General features: G+C 40.9%; 1 protein-coding gene across 1 annotated transcript in view; it reads right to left on the bottom strand.

Moving 5' to 3' along the window:
• Positions 1-584: 584 nt before the first annotated feature.
• The window catches only part of LOC141051045 (uncharacterized), a 59,082-nt gene continuing 37,814 nt past the window's right edge, over positions 585-21,852 (bottom strand). The window contains exon 7 of the mRNA XM_073547858.1: positions 585-2,300. Within this exon, the coding sequence (XP_073403959.1) occupies positions 931-2,300 (1,370 nt within the window). The 3' untranslated portion in view covers positions 585-930. The remainder of the gene's footprint in view (positions 2,301-21,852) is intronic.

The raw sequence follows: 21,852 nt of genomic DNA, 5'->3' as shown, positions 1-21,852 counted from the left end.
ATGGCTTAAGAAAAACAAAATTAAGAGTTTGGAGTGGCCTAGTCAAAGTCCTGACCTTAATCGAATTTAGATGTTGTGGAATGACCTAAAAAAGGCGGTTCATGGTCGGAAACCCTCCAATGTGGCCGAATTACTACAATTCTGCAAATATGAGTGGGCCAAAATTCCTTTAGAGCGTTGTAAAAGACTCACCATCAGTTATCGCAAATGCTTGATTGCAGTTGTTGTTACTAAGGGCGGCCCAACTAGTTATTAGGTTTAGGGGGAATAACGTTTTCATACAGGGCCTTGTAGGTTTGCAATTCATTATCCCTTTATAGTAAAAACCTTCACTTTAAAAACATTTTGTGTTTACTTGTGCTATCTTAGTCTAATATTTAAATTTGCTTGGTGATATGAAACATTTAAGTATGACAAACATGCACAAGAATAAGAAGGGTGCATACACTGTCACGCAACTGTATGAGTATTGGGATATAGAAAAGGGAATCAGTTCCTAATGATGGTGAAAACCTACTATACTTTGTAAAAGCATACGAAGGGATCCATTTTTTAAAGAAGAAATGGATCATAGATGTAAATAATTAACTGCAACATGAACATGTTTATTACTGTAATATACACAAACTAAAGACATTTGTTCAGACATGGAGAATGTGGATTTAAAGAAACCATAATGAATGGCAGATTACAGATTGTCAGATAGGGTGTCAGGAAAAGAAGAGGAAGAAATGGTGGGTATTTTTTTTTTTTGGGGGGGGGGGGGGGGAGTGTGTGCGGGGTGTTTGCAATACCCTTGTCCATATAGTGAACATATAAATATATAAGAATATGAAGAGATGTCTATCAAGAACTTAATACACTTTAATTATAAGTACTAACTTGCTTTTCCTTTGTCATTCACTTATTTGTCATTACTGATTGTCTCTGTTATGTGTTGTCTTGCATTGCTTGTATAATATATGGTTTCTCCCCTGTGTGAGTTCTCTGGTGTTTATCAAGATATGACATCTCTGCAAAGCATTTCCCACATTCGAAACAAGAATATGGCCTTCTCCCTGTGTGAGTTCTCTTGTGTTTAGCAAGATTTGATTTATCTGTAAAACATTTCCCACATTCTAAACATGAATATGGCTTCTTCCCTGTGTGAAGTATCTGGTGTCTAAGAAGATATGATTTATCTGCAAAACATTTCCCACATTCTAAACAGGGATATGGCTTCTTCCCTGTGTGAAGTATCTGGTGTCTAAGAAGACCTGATTTATCTGCAAAATATTTCCCACAATCTGAGCATGAAAATGGTCTCTCCCCTGTGTGAGTTCTTTGATGGACAACTAAACTAGATTTCTGATTAAAACATTTCCCACATTCTGAACATGAGTATGGTTTCTCCCCGGTGTGAGCTCTCTGGTGTGTAACAAGACGTGATTTCCTTGTAAAACATTTCCCACATTCCACACATGAAAAAGGTCTCTCCCCTGTGTGAGTTCTCTGGTGTTTAACAAAAGTTGACGTATCTGCAAAACATTTCCCACATTCTAAACATGCAAAAGGTTTCTCCCCTGTGTGAGTTCTCTGATGGACAACTAAACCTGATTTCTGTTGAAAACATTTCCCACATTCTGCACAAGAAAAAGGTTTCTCGCCTGTGTGAGTTCCCTGGTGTTTAACAAAAGTTAATGCATCTGTAAAACATTTCCCACATTCTGAACATAAAAAAGGTTTCTCCCCTGTGTGAGCTCTCTGATGGACAACTAAATCTGATTTCTGATGAAAACATTTCCCACATTCTAAACATGAAAAATGTTTCTCCCTTGTGTGAGTTCTAGAATGTTTAACAAAATTTGATTTATCTGTAAAGCATTTCCCACAGTCTGAACATGAATATGGCTTCTCTCCTGTGTGAACTCTCTCATGTCTAACAAACTCTGATTTGTGGTTAAAATATTTCCCACACTCTGCACAAGAAAATCTTTTCTCCTTTATATGATTTTTTTTATAATTAACAAAAGACGTTCTGGTGGAAAAATATTTTCTATTTTCAGCAGTTGATAAAGGATTCTTTGGTGTAAGAGCAGTTTGATTTTTAATGCCTCTTTTAGGACTCTTATTTTTCTTAATAGTTTGTGATGAATCAAAAGATAGTTGAAAAGGATCAGATGATAGATCTTTGCTGTGAAGGCATGATGAAATATCTGGAGTAATGGCATTCACTTCAGTTATATCTTGTGTGATCTCAAGGTCATCTGATTTAGAAATTGCAGATGTCACTTGTCCCTGTGATCTCCTGGTACAGTCATCTGCCAACAATAAAGAATATTTTTAAAAAATCTTTAAAAAATATATTTGTATAATATTTCTAAAATATACATAAAAATTGCAAGTTATGTAGATAAAACCAGTTGACAAACATTAGATATCTGCGCAAGAACAAGTAGAGCATGATGTTCGACTAAGTTTGTTCGTTCTGCCTGTAAGATCCTGGCATTATTATTATTATTATTATTATTATTATTATGTAGGCCAAAATGATACTAATAAAAACTTACTTGATCAGTAAAAGGGTTTCAGAAAATGTGGACACAAAAGGAAAACATTTTTTTGCAATATTCAATTTTTTTCATGACTTAACCCCTTCACCCCCAAGGGTGGTTTGCACGTTCATGACCGGGCCAATTTTTACAATTCTGACCACTGTACCTTTATGAGGTCATAACTCTCGAACGCTTCCATGGATACCGGTGATTCTGACATTGTTTTCTCGTGACATATTGTACTTCATGTTTGTGGTAACATTTCGTTCAAATAACTTGCGTTTATTTGTGAGAAAAACGGAAATTTGGCGAAAATTTTGAAAATTTCGCAATTTTCCAACTTTGAATTTTTATGCCCTTAAATCACAGAGATACGGCACACAAAAAACTTGATAACTAACATTTCCCACATGTTTACTTTACATCAGCACAATTTTGGAACCAAAATTTTTTTTTGTTAGGAAGTTATAAGGGTTAAAAGTTGACCAGCGATTTCTCATTTTTACAACACCATTTTATTTTTAGGACCACATCACATTTGAAGCCACTTTGAGGGGTCTATATGATAGAAAATACCCAAAAGTGACACCATTCTAAAAACTGCACCCCTTAAGGTGCTCAAAACCACAGAAGTTTATTAACCCTTTAGGTGCGTCACAGGAATTTTTTTGAATATTTAAAAAAAAATGAACATCTAACTTTTTTTCATAAAAAAAATACTTCAGGTTCAATTTTTTTTATTTTACCAAGGGTAACAGGAGAAATTGAACTGCAAAAGTTATTGTGCAATTTGTCCTGAGTACGCAGATACCTGATATGTGGGGGGGAACGACTGTTTCGGCGCATGGCAGAGCTCAGAATGGAAGGAGCGCCGTTTGACTTTTTCAATGCAAAATTGGCTGGAATTCAGATTGGACGCCATGTCACGTTTGGAGAGTCCCTGATGTACCTAAACAGTGGAAACCCCCTACAAGTGACCCCATTTTGGAAACTAGACCCCCCAAGGAACTTATCTAGATATGTGGTGAGAACTTTGAACCCACAAGGGCTTTACAGAAGTTTATAACGTACAGCGGTACAATTAAAAAATCATATTTTTTCCACAAAAATGATCTTTTCACCCCAATTTTTATTTTCCCAAGGGTAGCAGGACCCTAAAAGTTATTGTGCAATTTGTCCTGAGTACGCTGATACCCCACATGTGGGGGTAAACCACTATTTGGGCGCATGGCAGAGCTCGGAAGGGAAGCAGCGCCATTTGACGTTTTTGGCTGGAATTGAGATCGGACACCATGTCGCGTTTGGAAAACCCCTGATGTACCAAAACAGTGGAAACCCCCAACAAATGACACCATTTTGGAAAATAGACCCCCTAAGGAACTCATCTAGATGTGTGGTGAGAACTTTGAACCCCCATGGGCTTCACAGAAGTTTATAACATAAAGCCATACAATTAAAAAATCATATTTTTTCAACAAAAATGATCTTTTCACCCTCAATTCTTATTTTTCCAAGGGTAACAGGACCCTAAAAGTTATTGTGCAATTTGTCCTGAGTACGCTGATACCCCACATGTGGTGGTAAACCACTATTTGGGCGCATGGCAGAGCTCGGAAGGGAAGCAGCGCCATTTGACGTTTTTGGCTGGAATTGAGATTGGACACCATGTCGCGTTTGGAAAACCCCTGATGTACCAAAACAGTGGAAACCCCCCACAAATGACACCATTTTGGAAACTAGACCCCCTAAGGAACTTATCTAGATATGTGGTGAGAACTTTGAACCCCCATGGGCTTCACAGAAGTTTATAACATAAAGCCATACAATTAAAAAATCATATTTTTTCCACAAAAATGATCTTTTCACCCTCAATTCTTATTTTTCCAAGGGTAACAGGACCCTAAAAGTTATTGTGCAATTTGTCCTGAGTACGCTGATACCCCACATGTGGGGGTAAACCACTATTTGGGCGCATGGCAGAGCTCGGAAGGGAAGCAGCGCCATTTGACGTTTTTGGCTGGAATTGAGATCGGACACCATGTCGCGTTTGGAAAACTCCTGATGTACCAAAACAGTGGAACCCCCCCACAAATGACACCATTTTGGAAACTAGACCCCCTAAGGAACTTATCTAGATGTGTGGTGAGCACTTTGACCCCCCCAGTGCTTCACAGAAGTTTACAACGCCCGGGCGTGAAAATAAAAAATTCGTATTTTTTCCACAAACATGATCTTTTAGTCACCATTTTTTTATTTTCCCAAGGGTACCAGGAGAAATTGGACCCCAAAAGTTGTTGTCCAATTTGTCCTGAGTATGCTGATACCCCATATGTGGGAGAAAACTACTGTATGGGCACACGTCGGGGCTCGGAAGGGAAGTAGTGACGTTTTGGAATGCAGACTTTGATGGAATGGTCTGCGGGTGTCATGTTGCCTTTGGAGAGCCCCTAATGTACCTAAACAGTGGAAACCCCCCACAAATGACACCATTTTGTAAACTAGACCCTCCAAGGAACTTATCTAGATGTGTGGTGAGCACTTTGACCCCCCAGTGCTTCACAGAAGTTTACAACGCCCGGGCGTGAAAATAAAAAATTCGTATTTTTTCCACAAACATGATCTTTTAGTCACCATTTTTTTATTTTCCCAAGGGTACCAGGAGAAATTGGACCCCAAAAGTTGTTGTCCAATTTGTCCTGAGTACGCTGCTACCCCATATGTGGGAGAAAACTACTGTATGGGCACACGTCGGGGCTCGGAAGGGAAGTAGTGACGTTTTGGAATGCAGACTTTGATGGAATGGTCTGCGGGTGTCATGTTGCCTTTGGAGAGCCCCTAATGTACCTAAACAGTGGAAACCCCCCACAAATGACACCATTTTGTAAACTAGACCCCCCAAGGAACTTATCTAGATGTGTGGTGAGCACTTTGACCCCCCAGTGCTTCACAGAAGTTTACAACGCCCGGGCGTGAAAATAAAAAATTCGTATTTTTTCCACAAACATGATCTTTTAGTCACCATTTTTTTATTTTCCCAAGGGTACCAGGAGAAATTGGACCCCAAAAGTTGTTGTCCAATTTGTCCTGAGTACGCTGCTACCCCATATGTGGGAGAAAACTACTGTATGGGCACACGTCGGGGCTCGGAAGGGAAGTAGTGACGTTTTGGAATGCAGACTTTGATGGAATGGTCTGCGGGTGTCATGTTGCCTTTGGAGAGCCCCTAATGTACCTAAACAGTGGAAACCCCCCACAAATGACACCATTTTGAAAACTAGACCCCCTAAGGAACTTATCTATATGTGAGGTGAGCACTTTGACCCCCCAGTGCTTCACAGAAGTTTACAACGCCCGGGCGTGAAAATAAAAAATTTGTATTTTTTCCACAAACATGATCTTTTAGTCACCATTTTTTTATTTTCCCAAGGGTACCAGGAGAAATTGGACCCCAAAAGTTGTTGTCCAATTTGTCCTGAGTACGCTGACACCCCATATGTGGGAGAAAACTACTGTATGGACACACGTCGGGGCTCGGAAGGGAAGCAGTGACGTTTTGGAATGCAGACTTTGATGGAATGGTCTGCGGGTGTCATGTGCGTTTGGAGAGCCCCTGATGTACCTAAACTATTGAAACTCCCCACAAGTGACCCCATTTTGGACACTAGACCCCCCACGGAACTTATCTAGATGTGTGGTGAGCACTTTGAACCCCCAAGTGCTTCACAGAAGTTTATAACACTCGGATGTGAAAATAAAAAAATCATTTTTTTCCACAAAAATGATATTTTTGCCCCCAATTTTTTATTTTCCTAATGGTAACAGGAGAAATTGGACCCCAAAAATTGTTTTGCAATTTGTCCTGAGTAGGCTGCTACCCTACATGTGGGGGTAAAACACTGTTTGGGCGCATAGCAGAGCTTGGAAGGGAAGGAGCACCATTTGACTTTTTCAACTCAGAATTGGCTGGAATTGAGATCAGACGCCATGTTGCATTTGGAGAGCCCCTGATGTGCCCAAACAGTGGAAACCCCCAATTCTAACTCCAACCCGAACCCCAACACGCCCCTAACCCTAGCCCTAACCCTAGCCCTAACCCTACCCCAACCCTACCCCAACACACCCCTAGCCCTAACCCTAGCCCTAACCCTAATGGAAAAATGGAAATAAATACATTTTTTTTATTTTATTATTTTTCCCTAACTAAGGGGGTGATAACGGGGGGTTTGATTTACGATTTATGGCGGTTTTTATGTTTGGCGGCTGTCGCACGCTAAAAGACGCTTTTTATTGTAAAAATAGTTTTTGCATCACCACATATTGAGAGCTATAATTTTTCCTTATTTTGACCCACCGAGTCATGTGAGGTCTTATTTTTTGCGGGACGAGTTGACGTTTTTATTGGTACCATTTTCGGGCACGTGAAATTTTTTGATCGCTTTTTATTCCGATTTTTGGGACGCAGAATGAACAAAAACCAGCGTTTCATGAATTTCTTTTGGGGGGGGTGCGTTTACACCGTTCCGCGTGCGGTAAAATTGATAAAGCGGTTTTATTCTTCGGGTCAGTATGGTTACAGCGATACCTCATTTAGGTCTTTTTTTATGTTTTTGTCGGTTTTATGCAATGAAAACTATTTTATATAAAAAATAATTATTTTTGCATCGCTTTATTCTGCGAGTTATAACTTTTTTATTTTTTCGCTGATGATGCTGTGTGGCGGCTTGTTTTTTGCGGGACAAGATGACGTTTTCAGCGGTACCATGGATATTTATATGCGTCTTTTTGATCGCGCGTTATTGCACTTTTTGTTTGGCGGTATGATAATAAATCATTTTTTGCTTCGTTTTTTATTTTTATTTTTTAAGGGGTTCGCTAAAGGGGTTAACTAATGGGACAGTTTTATAGGGCAGGTCGTTACGGACGCGGCGATACCTAATATGTGTACTTTTATTGTTTTTTTTTTTTATTATTTTCAAAAAATGAATTTATTGGGGACTATTTTTTTTTTTTTTTACTAATTTATTTGGCGATTTTTTTAAATTTATTTTTACACTTTTTTTTAATTTTTTTTTTACTTTATTACATAGTCCCAGGTGGGACATCACTGTCCTGTGACAGATCGCTGATCTGTCACATCACAGATCACTGTGACAGATCAGCAATCTGTCACAGGCAGTGCACAAGGCTTCCTCATGCCTGCGCTTTGCAGGCACTGAGGAAGCCAGCTTCCCCAGGCCCCCGAAGGCCCCCGTCGCCATCTTGGATTCGGGGGCCTGGAGGAAAGGAGCCCCCCGCAGCAGCGCTGCACATTGCGCTGCCGTGGGGGGCTCAGGGAAGCACGGAGGGAGACCCCTCCCTGCCAATGCTTCCCTTTAACCCCCGGTACACCGCGATCATGTTTGATCGCGGTGTGCAAGGGGTTAACGTGTCGGGGGCGGTCCGTGACCGCCCCTGACACGTAGTGCCGGGTGTCAGCTGTGATAATCAGCTGACACCCGGCCGCGATCAGCGGCGCTCACCACGTGGGCGCCGCTGATCGCGGTAGACGTACTATCCCGTCCCCGGTCATACGGGCCCGGGTACCGTGTACGGGATAGTACATCTCATGTCAGGAAGGGGTTAAATAGAAAAACAAAACAAAACAAAAATAACAAAATTAGTATTTTATTCACGTTTTTCATTATATTCTCTGGTAAACAAAAAAACAAGCATTAAGAAGTCAATGATGACAGGAAAAAACAGTTATGGCTCTTGGAAGAAGAAAAGGAATAAACAAAAGTGCAAAAATAGAAATAATCTGGTCCTTAAGGGGTTAGCTTCATTTACTGTTATGATAATGAACATTTTTTTATTTTCTGGCCTAAACCATTGATGGCTCCAGTACAAGTTCTTACATAATGGACATTTGTTGAATTCTTAATAGAGACGATATATTTCAGGCTCTTTAAGGTAAAATAATGGACCTTTATATATTAATTACTGTCTTTTTTTTCTAATGCCATTTTGTAATGAATTTATAAAAGCTCATGTGGGTGGGCTGCTCGGCCTCCATGTTCCTGTAACAAGGCGGCATGGGGTGGTAGTAATGGGCGAGTTCACTAAGCAACAATTAGTGATCACCCCGGCACCTTGTACATGAAAGGATAAATAAAGTCTCTTCGGTTGCACGTGCAGCATAACACGGTTACTATCATGTCAGCTCAGCATTCATGAGCTCTGCAAATCACTTCAGATATGGAGTCTTTTTCCAATAGCTTAACTTTACTAGACAGCAGCATATTCATCACACAGGCAGCATGGTTTACAGAGTGGCATTTCCTCTCTTACCCTGCTTTCCGGGCAGACTTGGTCCTTCCTGACAACTGTTTCTTGCTGTTTCTTTCTATTCTTGCAGCCTCTGCCTCACTTCTGGACAATCTATGTCCCACTTCTGGACAATCTCTGTCCTACTCATGCTCCAGGCCCACCAGATTTCTACCAGTCCCAGGTCCAGCTTCAAATCGGAAAAGGTGCCAGGATTGCCATCTCAGCTCCTCCTGTCCCGTCATAGACCCTGGATCCTATTGGGTTGGCCTCTACTCTGGCTGGAGACTGCCTACACGACTCTCAGCTCTATCCCCACGGCTGTCCAACTGTTCATCCCCACTGCTGCATACACCTCACCCTGGGCAAGCCTGCCCGAGCTTCTGCCTCTAAGCAGGAAGTGCCTGTCCTATATCTCCCTGCTCTGCGCTGTTCTGTGGCCTCTCCCATTTGCCTAACCCCTGTGCTGCCTGTATCTAACTAACACCCCTATCTATCTTCTATTCTATCCCTACTCCTACACATATTAACACCTTAACCCCCAAGGGTGGTTTGCACGTTCATGACCGGGCCAATTTTTACAATTCTGACCACTGTCCCTTTATGAGGTAATAACTCTGGAACGCTTCCATGGATCTTGGTGATTCTGAAATAGTTTTCTCGTGACATATTGTACTTCATGTTAGTGGTAAAATTTCATTCATATAACTTGCGTTTATTTGTGAAAAAAACGGAAATTTGGCGAAAATTTTGAAAATTTCGCAATTTTCCAACTTTGAATTTTTATGCCCTTAAATCACAGAGATACGGCACACAAAAAACATAATAAGTAACATTTCCCACATGTTTACTTTACATCAGCACAATTTTGGAACCCAAATTTTTTTTTCTTAGGAAGTTATAAGGGTTAAAAGTTGACCAGCGATTTCTCATTTTTGCAACACCATTTTATTTTTACGGACCACATCACATTTGAAGCCACTTTGAGGGGTCTATATGATAGAAAATACCCAAAAATGACACCATTCTAAAAACTGCACCCCTCAAGGTGCTCAAAACCACATTTAAGAAGTTTATTAACCCTTCAGGTTCTTCACAGGAATTTTTTGAATATTTAAAAAAAAATGAACATTTCACAAAAAAAATACTTCAGGTTCAATTTTTTTATTTTACCAAGGGTAACAGGAGGTTGGACTGCAAAAGTTATGGTGCAGTTTGTCCTGAGTACGCTGATACCTGATATGTGGGGGGAACCACTGTTTCAGCGCATGGCAGAGCTCAGAAGGGAAGGAGCACCGTTTGACTTTTTCAATGCAAAATTGGCTGGAATTCAGATCGGACACCATGTCACGTTTGGAGAGCCCCTGATGTACCAAAACAGTGGAAACGCCCCACAAGTGACCCCATTTTGGAAACTAGACCTCACAAGGAACTTATCTAGATATGTGGTGAGAACTTTGAACCAACAAGGGCTTCACAGAAGTTTATAACGTACAGCGGTACAATTAAAAAATCATATTTTTTCCACAAAAATGATCTTTTCACCCCCAATTTTTTTTTTCCCAAGGGTAACAGGACCCTAAAAGTTATTGTGCAATTTGTCCTGAGTATGCTGATACCCCATATGTGGGTGTAAACGACTATTTGGGCGCATGGCAGAGCTCAGAAGGGAAGCAGCGCCATTTGACGTTTTTGGCTGGAATTGAGATCGGACACCATGTCGCGATTGGAAAACCCCTGATGTACCAAAACAGTGGAAACCCCCACAAATGACACCATTTTGGAAACTAGACCCCCCAAGGAACTTATCTAGATGTGTGGTGAGCACTTTGAACCCCCCAGTGCTTCACAGAAGTTTATAACGCCCGGGCGTGAAAATAAAAAAAATAGCATTTTTTCCACAAACATGATCTTTTAGTCACCAATTTTTTATTTTCCCAAGGGTACCAGGAGAAGTGGGACCCCAAAAGATGTTGTCCAATTTGTCCTTAGTACTCTGATACCCCACATGTGGGAGAAAACTACTGTATGGGCACACGTCGGGGCTCGGAAGGGAAGTAGTGACGTTTTTTAATGCAGACTTTAATGGAATGCTCTGCGGGTGTCATGTTGCTTTTGGAGAGCCCCTGATGTACCTAAACAGTGGAAACCCCCCAAGTGGCCCCATTTTGGAAACTAGACCCCCTAAGGAACTGATCTAGATGTGTGGTGAGCACTTTGAACCCCCAAGGGCTTCCCAGAAGTTTATAATACCCGGGCATGAAAATAAAAAAAATCGTATTTTTTCCACAAACATGATCATTTAGTCCCCAATTTTTTTTTTCCCAAGGGTAACAGGAGAAATTGGACCCCAAAAGTTGTTGTACAATTTGTCCTGAGTACGCTGATACCTTATATGTGGGAGAAAACTACTGTATGGTCACACGTCGGGGCTTGGAAGGGAAGTAGTGACGTTTTGGAATGCAGACTTTGATGGAATGGTCTGCGGGTGTCATGTGCTTTTGGAGAGCCCCTGATGTACCTAAACTATTGAAACTCCCCACAAGTGACCCCATTTTGGAAACTAGACCCCCCACGGAACTTATCTAGATGGGTGGTGAGCACTTTGAACCCCCAAGTGCTTCACAGAAGATAATAACGCCTGGGCGTGAAAATAAAAAAAAACATTTTATTTTCCACAAAAATGATATTTTTGCCCCCAATTTTTTATTTTCCTAAGGGTAACAGGAGAAATTGGACCCCAAAAGTTGTTTTGCAATTTGTCCTGAGCACGCGGATACCCTATATGTGGGGGTAAAACACTGTTTGGGCGCATGGCAGAGCATGGAAGGGAAGGAGCACCATTTGACTTTTTCAACGCAGAATTGGCTGGAATTGAGATCAGACGCCATGTTGCATTTGGAGAGCACCTGATGTGCCCAAACAGTGGAAACCCCCCAATTATAACTCCAACCCTAACCCCAACACACCCCTAACCCTAATCTCAGCCCTAACCCTAGCCCTAACCCTAACCCCAACACACCCCTCTAACCCTAATCTCAGCTCTAGCTCTAGCCCTAGCACTAACCCTAGCCCTAATGGGAAAATGGAAATACATACTTTTTTTATTTAATTATTTTTCCCTAACTAAGGGGGTGATAACGGGGGGTTTGATTTACTATTTATGGCGGTTTTTATGTTTGGCAGCTGTCACACGCTAAAAGACGCTTTTTATTGTAAAAATAGTTTTTGCATCACCACATAGTGAAAGCTATAATTTTTCCATATTTTGACCCACTGAGTCATGTGAGGTCTTATTTTTTGCGGGACGAGTTGACGCTTTTATTGGTATCATGTTCGGGCACGTGACATCTTTTGATCGCTTTTTATTCCGATTTTTGGGACGCAGAATGAACAAAAACCAGCGTTTCATGAATATCTTTTGGGGGGGGTGCGTTTACACCGTTCCGCGTACGGTAAAATTGATAAAGCGGTTTTATTCTTCGTGTCAGTACGGTTACAGCGATACCTCATTTAGGTTTATGTTTTGGCGCTTTTATGCAATGAAAACAATTTTATATAAAAAATAATTATTTTTGCATCGCTTTATTCTGCGAGCTATAAATTTTTTATTTTTTCACTGATGAAGCTGTATGGCGGCTCATTTTTTGCGGGACAAGATAACGTTTTCAGCTGTACCATGCATATTTATATGGGTCTTTTTGATCGCGCGTTATTGCACCTTTTGTTCGGCGGTATGATAAATCATTTTTTGCTTCGCTTTTAATTTTTATTTTTTAAGGGGTTCGCTAAAGGGGTTAACTAATGGGACAGTTTTATAGGGCGGGTCGTTACGGACGCGGCGATACTAAATATGTGTACTTTTATTGGTTTTTCTTTTATTTCCAAAAAATGAATTTATTAGGGAATATGTAAGGACTTGGCCTGCATATCCGTTTCTCTGAAATCCTTGCCTTATGTCCAGCGTCGGACTGGCCCACCGGAGAACCGGAGGATTCTCCGGTGGGCCCTGGCATCTGGTGGGCCCTGGCACCTGCTGGCATACAGGGCCAGCAGTTGCCTAGGGCCCCCACTGCTCCAGGGGCCCCCAGCCAGTGGTGTGTCGCACACCATGCAGCTGCTATGGGGGCCCCTGCCAGCGGAGTAGCAGCGGGTGTCAGGAGGCAGGAGCCCCTGTCCCCGCTGCTAAAGAGAAATGAATATTCACTGTGAAGCAGTGAATATCATTTCAGGTCTCCACCCCCAGAGGCCCCGCCCCCAGCCCAGTAAGCCGCTCTGCATCTGTCAATCAGGGCCGGTGCCGCCCTCAGGCCCCTCTCCTCCTGACTCACAGCCAGTGCGCGATGACGTCACTACATCGCGCACCCGCTGTGTGTCTGGCAGAGGGGGCAGCTCCTGACACTGAAGCCGGGATCAGCGTGGGAGCGAGGAGGAGAGGTGAGTATTGTGTTTTGTTTTTTTTTTATATCTCTCTCGCTCTCTCTATCTGTCTCTCTCTCTCTCTATCTCTCTCTATTTCTCTATATATCTCTCTCTCTCTATCTCTCTTATATCTATCTTTCTATCTCTATCTATTATCTCTATCTATCTATCTCTATATCTATCTATTTCTATATCTATCTCTATCGCTCTATCTTTATATCTATCATTCTATCTCTACATCTATCTCTATATCTATCTATCTCTATATCTTTCTATATATATCTCTATATCTATCTATTATGTCTATCTATCTCTATATCTATCTATCTTACTCTATCTCTATATCTATTATCTCTATATTTATTATCTATCTAGCTACCATCTATATCTATCTATCTTTATCTATATATATCTATATCTATCTATCTTTATACCTATCTATCTATTTATCTATCCGTTATCTATCTCTATATCTTTTCTCTGTATCTATCTATCTCTATATCTATATCTCTCGCTATCTATCGCTCTATCTCTATATCTATCTCTATATCTATCTTTATATCTATATCTATATATCTATAGCTATCTATCTATATATCTCTATCTATCTCTATATCTATCTCTGTATATCTATCTATCTATCGCTCTATCTCTATATCTATCTTTCTATCTCTATATATCTATATATCTATCTATCTTTATCTATTTATCTCTATATCTTTTCTCTGTATCTCTCTCTCTATCTATCTATCTCTATATATATATATCTATTATCTCTATATCTATTTCTCTCTATATCTATCTATTTATCTATATCTCTATATCTATCTCTCTGTATATCTATCTATCTTTCTATCTCTATATCTATCTCTATATCTATCTTTCTCTATCTATCTATTTATCTCTATCTATTATCTATATCTATCTCTATCTCTCGCTCTATCTCTATATCTATCTTTCTATCTACATCTATCTATATCTATCTATTATGTCTATCTATCTAGCTATCTCTATTATCTATATCTACCTATCTCTATATCTTTCTATCTTACTCTATCTCTATATTTATTATCTATCTTTATCTATCTCTATCTATTATCTATATCTATCTCTCTATCTATTTATCGATCTCTGTATCTATCTATCTCTCTATATCTATCTCTCTCTACCGCTCTCTCTATCTCTATCTATCTTTATATCTATATCTATCTCTATATCTATTATCTCTATATCTATCTACCTATCTATCTCTATATCTATCTCTATATATATATATATATATATATATCTGTTTCTCTCTATATCTCTCTCTCTATAGCTATCTATATATTATCTCTATATCTATCTATATATTATCTCTATATCTATCTATCTATCTCTATATCTGTTATCTCTATATCCATATCTATCTCTATATCCATATCTATCTCTATATCTATCTTTCTATCTAACACTATATATCTATATCTATCTCTATATCTCATTATCTATCAATCTCTATCTCTCTCTTTATCTATCTATTGATCTATCCATCTATCTCTATATCTATTATATCTATCTATTATCTCTATTATCTATATCTATCTAGCTATCTCTATCTATCTCTATATCTCTCTATCTATCTTTCTAACTCTATATCTATCTATCTCTATACATATCTCTATATCTAGCTATTATCTCTATATCTATCTCTATATCTATCTTTCTATATCTATCTGTCTCTATATCTATCTCTATATCTATTATCTCTATATCTATCTCTATATATCTATTTTTATTTATAGCCATCTATCTATATATATTTATCTCTATATCTATATATGTCTATATTATTATTATATCTGTATATCTCTATTATCTATCTCTATCTATTATCTATCTCTATCTATATATCTATCTATCTATATATCTATCTATAGCTATCTATCTCTAGATCTATCTATCCATTATCTATTTTCTATCTCTATATCTATCTACCTATCTATCTATCTTTCTTTCTATATCTATCTTTATATCTATCTCTATGAATCTTTCTATCTATATCTATCCATTATCTACTTTCTATCCATTATCTACTATCTATCTCTATATCTATCTATTTCTACATCTATCTTTCTATCTATATCTATCTAACTCTATATCTATATATCTATATAGCATTATACCCTATGAGGGGGGCAGTATTATACCCTATGAGGGGGCAGCATTATACCCTATGAGGGGGCAGCATTATACCCTATGAGGGGGGCAGTATTATACCCTATGAGGGGGGCAGTATTATACCCTATGAGGGGGTGCATTATACCCTATGAGGGGGTGCATTATTCCCTATGAGGGGGGCAGTATTATACCCTATGAGGGGGGCAGTATTATATTCTATGAGATGGCTGCATTATATTCTATGAGATGGCTGCATTATACTATGTGAGGGGGCTGCTTTATATTCTATGAGGGGGCTACCCCAACTCCTGCTACATAATTAAGACATGTACAACCTTATATTATACCCGGATATTAGCGTGTTTTACCGCATAATTGGTGGTCTGGTATTTAACTCTATGCAGCTACATAGTGGGCCCCAAGAATGATTTTCTCTGGTGGGCCCAAGGTGTTCCAGTCCGACGCTGCTTATGTCTGTCGCTCAGGTTCTGCTTTGCCCTTAGTTTTCATTTTTGCCCTCATCCAAGATGGAGTCACGAGCCTCAACGGGGGCCATCTTATTTCCTGTGTTGATCTCTCTTGTTCCTGTCTGCTCTGTATATAAGGATGCTCTGTATGATTACTCATTGCTTGAGTATACTTGTTCTTGGACTTGTTATCAAGCTGGAAGGACTGCTACCTAGCTCATCTCTTCGTTATCTTGGGATACCCCGCCTGCCTGTGAATCTTGGTCTCGTTGTAAAGACTTGTTTCTTCAGGATCAGCTCTGCACCCACCTCCACTTCAAGGACTGTTTCCTGCTAGCAGGCCTGGCCTGCTCGCCAGGTCTCCGGATCTGGCAACTTGGACTTCATACATCTCCACGGTCTGTACGTTTGCTCACTGCGTTATTATCTTCATCTGCTTTTACCCTGCTGTGTCTTATCTGTAAACCTGCTTGATTCTGATAAATACTACAGAACTGAAAACCTATGAGCTCAGGCCTCTTTTCTGATCCACGTCACTGACCTCCATTACACAGAGTATATAAAGTTATAACAGAATATTTATTTATTTTTTTTTAAATTATTTAGCGATTTATTTTTTTTTAAATTATTTTTACACTTTTAATTTTTTTAACTTTATTACATTGCTCCAGGTGGGACATCACTGTCCTGTGACAGATCCCTGATCTGTCACATCACAGATCACTGTGACAGATCAGCGATCTGTCACAGGCACTGCACAAGGCTTCCTCCTTGCCTGCGCTTTGTAGGCATGAGGAAGCCAGCTCCCTGTAGGCCTCCGTCGCCATCTTGGATCCGGGGACCTGCAGGGAAAGAGCCCCCCGCAGCAGCGCTGCACATTGCGCTGCTGTGGGGGGCTCAGGGAAGCACGGAGGGGGCCCCCTCCCTGACGATGCTTCCCTTTAATACCCGGTACATCGCGATCGTGTTTGATCGCAGTGTGCAAGGGGTTAACGTGTAAAAGACACATTGTGCCGGGTGTCAGCTGTGATAATCACCTTACACCCGGCCGCGATCAGCGGCGCTCACCACGTGGGCGCCGCTGATCGCTGTGACGTACTATCCCGTCCCTGGGAATTAAGTCCCAGGGCACATGGACGGGATAGTACGTCACATGACAGAAAGGGGTTAAATACATCAAAATACAGTACATAAACAATACAGCACATTACACTAACATTAGCAAAGGACAAGGTGCCACACGCAAGACAGGTGTACAGTATCCACAGGGGGAAAGACTCTGCCACCTCTGCTGTGAATTCGCTTTCTGGCCTACCTCTGGTTGCTGGTGAAGGTAGTGGAGCTGGTTATGTTGACAGAGGGGTCGCGAGTTCTCTTTCCAGGCTCCCTCTGGAGGTTACTGGAGGTAATGGAGCTGATCTAATTAACAGAGGCCTGCCACCTGATAATGAGGAGGATGATTGGAGATCTGGAGTTTCTGACGGGATTTAAGACAACCGACTCCCTCTATCCCTGTTGGTGATTTTTTCCTGCCTCCTGAGGTCTTAGTTTCCAGCTCAGTCCCTGCATGCTCAGCTAAGTGTTCTTTTGCTATTGTTCACATTTGATCTGGTTTTGACTATTCAGTTTTGTGTGGTCAGCCAGCCCCGGCTGGGGCTGTGCTGAATTTCCATCCTTTTACTGCTTGTGCCAGTTTTTTTTGTCCCTTATTAGATTGGCCTCTTTTTTGCTCTGCTTTCAGAATATACCAGAGTGCTGATATAGTGGGGGAAGTCTAGTGACTTCAATATTTTTCTATCAGACGTGTTGGGCATTTTTTGCAGGTTTTTTTGCGTGATTGCAGACAGAGTCTTTCCTTTCCTGTCTAGTTAGTGTGGGCCCCATCGTTTGCTCAGTCTATTTTCCTACCTGTGTTTGTGTTTTCATCTTGTCTCACCGACAATATATGTTTGGGGGCTATCTATTCCTTTGGGGTCTGCTCTGGGGCAGTTTAGATTTCCCCTTTCTTGCTTTAGGCTTATTTAGTTCTCTGGCTGTGTCGAGACATCTAGGATCATCGTAGGTACGCTCCACGGCTACTGCTAGTTGTGTGGATAGGATCAGGGGTCTACAATCCGCTTAGTTACCAACCTCTCTGGTTTTCTGTGGCTTAGCTTGGTCTTGCTTTCCTCCTCGGTGACCCAATCATAACACACCTCCTTACATTCCCACTGTGGGATAATACTAATCTCCTTTATTTCTAACAGTGCTGAACTTTGGATAAAAAAGGGAATAATTATTGTTACAGATATTAATAGAGGGGTTTGTTATAAAAGTAGGATTAGATGATTCAGATTTCTTTGCTTATTTACAGATAAGACATTCTATTCAGTGTTCACCTCATTTTGGGGGAACATATCCTTTCATGGATTATTTATTGTCAAGTGAAATCTGTAAAGGCAGAATTAGTTCCTGTTACCCCCAATGGTGGTGCATGTGGATTTATGGACCCATTGTGCTACAGGGCTGAGCCTGCCCAGGAAGGGGTGTAACTAAGCAGCTACCAGGTGTTCATTGGAGCTCCTGATGGTGGAGACAGACTTGGCTGCAGGTACCACTACTGGGGAGATTCCAGTACTGCAGCTGCTGACGCCAGGGGTGAGGTTTGCTGACACTGATAAGGGTTATGGCTATGTTGAAACAAACTGGTCTAGGACACTGGATCAGGGATTAGCCGAACATGGACTGGGGAATAATGTTCAGGCAGATTGGTACGGACCAGTTTTAAATAAAACTTAACTTTTAATGTAGCTTTAAAAACATATAACAACAAAAAGTGCCATACAAAGTGCTCGTGCTGAAGTGATTAAAAAATGATTCAATGCCGCCTGAAATCACCCATATGGAACAATGGGGCACTCATTATATCATTATAAATAGGAAGAGTGGTCTATGGCCCCACATATAAATTGTCCTTATATGGTTAATACTATTCTCTAGGCTCTATAACAGTCCATATAGGACATGAATATAAACAAAAAAGTGAGCCACTGTACATACATCAGACACCCTCAGAGAGGAAATGTATAGAGTCTCCTTTAGATTACTGACCACAAATCACCTCTCTAGAGTGTGAATAGATCATAATGTACTTATCTCAGATAACGTTGTTTTCAATGACGGTACCCAAATACTGCTCACAGCTAGGGGGCTCCACATATCAGCGCACCGCTGGGAAGCTCGATTCCCTCTATATGTGGCAATGCCACTGGACTATATGCCACTACTCCCCTGATGAATTTGTGGTAGATGAAACGCGTTGGGAGACATATAGAGGGAATCGAGCTTCCCAGCGGTGCGCTGATATGTGGAGCCCCCTAGCTGTGAGCAGTATTTGGGTACCGTCATTGAAAACAACGTTATCTGAGATAAGTACATTATGATCTATTCACACTCTAGAGAGGTGATTTGTGGTCAGTAATCTAAAGGAGACTCTATACATTTCCTCTCTGAGGGTGTCTGATGTATGTACAGTGGCTCACTTTTTTGTTTATATTCATGTCCTATATGGACTGTTATAGAGCCTAGAGAATAGTATTAACCATATAAGGACAATTTATATGTGGGGCCATAGACCACTCTTCCTATTTATAATGATATAATGAGTGCCCCATTGTTCCATATGGGTGATTTCAGGCGGCATTGAATCATTTTTTAATCCCTTCAGCACGAGCACTTTGTATGGCACTTTTTGTTGGTATATGTTTTTAAAGCTACATTAAAAGTTAAGTTTTATTTAAAACTGGTCCGTACCAATCTGCTACAAAATATACATCCTATCTTTGGTATATACCCCTGCTAATAATTTTGGAATAATGTTCAGGCACTGGCCGCACTGGGACCAGAACACTTCGGGAACAGGACTGGCCTCTCCAGGACCAGGGGACAGTGTTCAGGCACTGGCCGCATCGCCAAGGAGGAGAAGTCAGCACCAGGTCATAAAGTCAGCAAGGAGATACTGACTTAGATTCTTGGGGGCAATGCTGCTGGCGACTACAAACTGAAGCCCATGCTGGTGTATCAGGCTGAGAATCCAAGGGCACTCAAGGGCATTTCGAAGGGTTAACTACCAGTCATCTGGAAGTCTAATAGGAAGGCATGGGTGACATTTGCAGTGTTTGAGGACTGGTTCACCAACCATTTTGTGCCAGGCGTGGAGCGGTACTGTACCTCCAAGGATATCCCCTTTAAGGTGTTGCTAATTCTGGACAATGCCCCTGGACACCCTGCCCATCTGGATGACTTTCACCCTAATGTCAAGGTGGTTTACCTTCCACCTAATACCACTGCCCTAATACAGCCTATGGACCAAGAAGTCATTGCTACATTCAAGGCCTACTACCTCCAAAGGGTCATTGGTAATGCTTTAGGAGCAACTGAAAAGAATAAGGTCTTGACTCTAAAGGACTTTTGGAAAACATACAACATCCTTGTTGCTGTGAAGAACATTGCTGATTCCTGTGATGAGGTTAGGCAGACCATTATGAATGGTGTGTGGAAAAAACTGTGTCCCCAGCTTATGAATGATTTCACAGGGGTTCAAGAGTCAGTGACTAGTGTCATAAAGAACGTTGTTGATATGAGTAAGACAATGAATCTGGAGGTGGAAGATGATGATGTTACAGAGCTACTGGCAACTCATGGAGAGGAGTTATCTGCTGAGGACCTTATTCAACTGGAGAAGCAGATGATAGAGGAAGAGGAAGACATACCAACCCCAGAACCCAAGAGATTTACAAGGCAGGGCTTGGCAGGAGGTTTTGCCCTGAAAGAGGAAGGGTTGTCAAGGTTTGAGGCTGAGGATCCCAACATGGAGAGGTACACTAGGGTTGCCAGAGAAGTCATGGATTCCCTTAGGTGTTACAAGATCTTGGAGAAGAAGAAAATGGTCTCCTTCCAGACTAACCTGCAGCAGTACTTCAAGAAGGTAGAGAGGCCTGCAACAGATCCTGTACCTGCACCCCCTACCTTAGCTGCCCCTCTTGACTCACCTGCCCCACAGATTTTACACCTTGAGTCAGCTCAGAGATGAATTAAAGGCTTGCTGCCATGTAGTAACATGCAGTCTAAACTGCTTTGTAGAGTCATCTATGATTCCATAAGGTGCTATATACATACTATACATCCTAGCCGTACACTGTGTATTTCCAAGATCCCAAGAACATGGGGATCACCAGACTGGGTCTTGACCTTTCTAGCACCCAGGGGTATGGAGTTACATAGAATGGTCAGTAAAAACCAGATAGCAAAGTGGCGTTTACTCTTAACGCATAGCAGGGGCCTGGCTGGATCCAGTGGCGCCAAAACTGCCACCATAGGACCGTCCAGAAAGGAGTTATGATCTTTCATAGGTTTATTTATATTTTTAAAATAGTTAGAAAACCATGTATCATTTACTTTACACTTCACAAACACTTGTCACTTTGTGATGGTATTTGGTATATCACATAAAATCCCAATACAATACATTTATATTTGCGTGTGTAACATGAAAAAAATGTGGAAAAGTTCATGGGGTATGAATACTTTTTTCATGGCACTGCACATGCGGTATCAATGTTATTTGAACCATATTAGCAAATGACGAAATACATTATACATTCTGACAAATGTATATTAGCGGCCATTCCAGCCGTCCTATCCTTTACTGAACCATGAATCCACTTTACTGGGTATGTTGCACTTTAAATGGAATGTGTCACCTCATTTTTGCCCTATGAGATGTGGCCACCCCCATCAGGGGCTTATCTACAGCATTCTGTAATGCTATAGATAAGCCCCCGATGTAACCAGAAAGATAAGAAAAACAAGTTATATTATACACACCGGGGGCAGTGGCCACATCTCATAGGGCAAAAATGAGGTGACAGATTCCCTTTAATATATCTTGTTGTATTTTGTTGGGGTGGGAGAGATCGATAACTTGT

Source organism: Dendrobates tinctorius, unplaced genomic scaffold, assembly GCF_039654945.1.
Source record: "Dendrobates tinctorius isolate UK_male_01 unplaced genomic scaffold, ASM3965494v1 ptg000155l, whole genome shotgun sequence".
NCBI lineage: Eukaryota > Metazoa > Chordata > Amphibia > Anura > Dendrobatidae > Dendrobates > Dendrobates tinctorius.
Note: the sequence above shows the minus strand (reverse complement) of the source record. Positions and strands in the feature narration are given on the sequence as shown.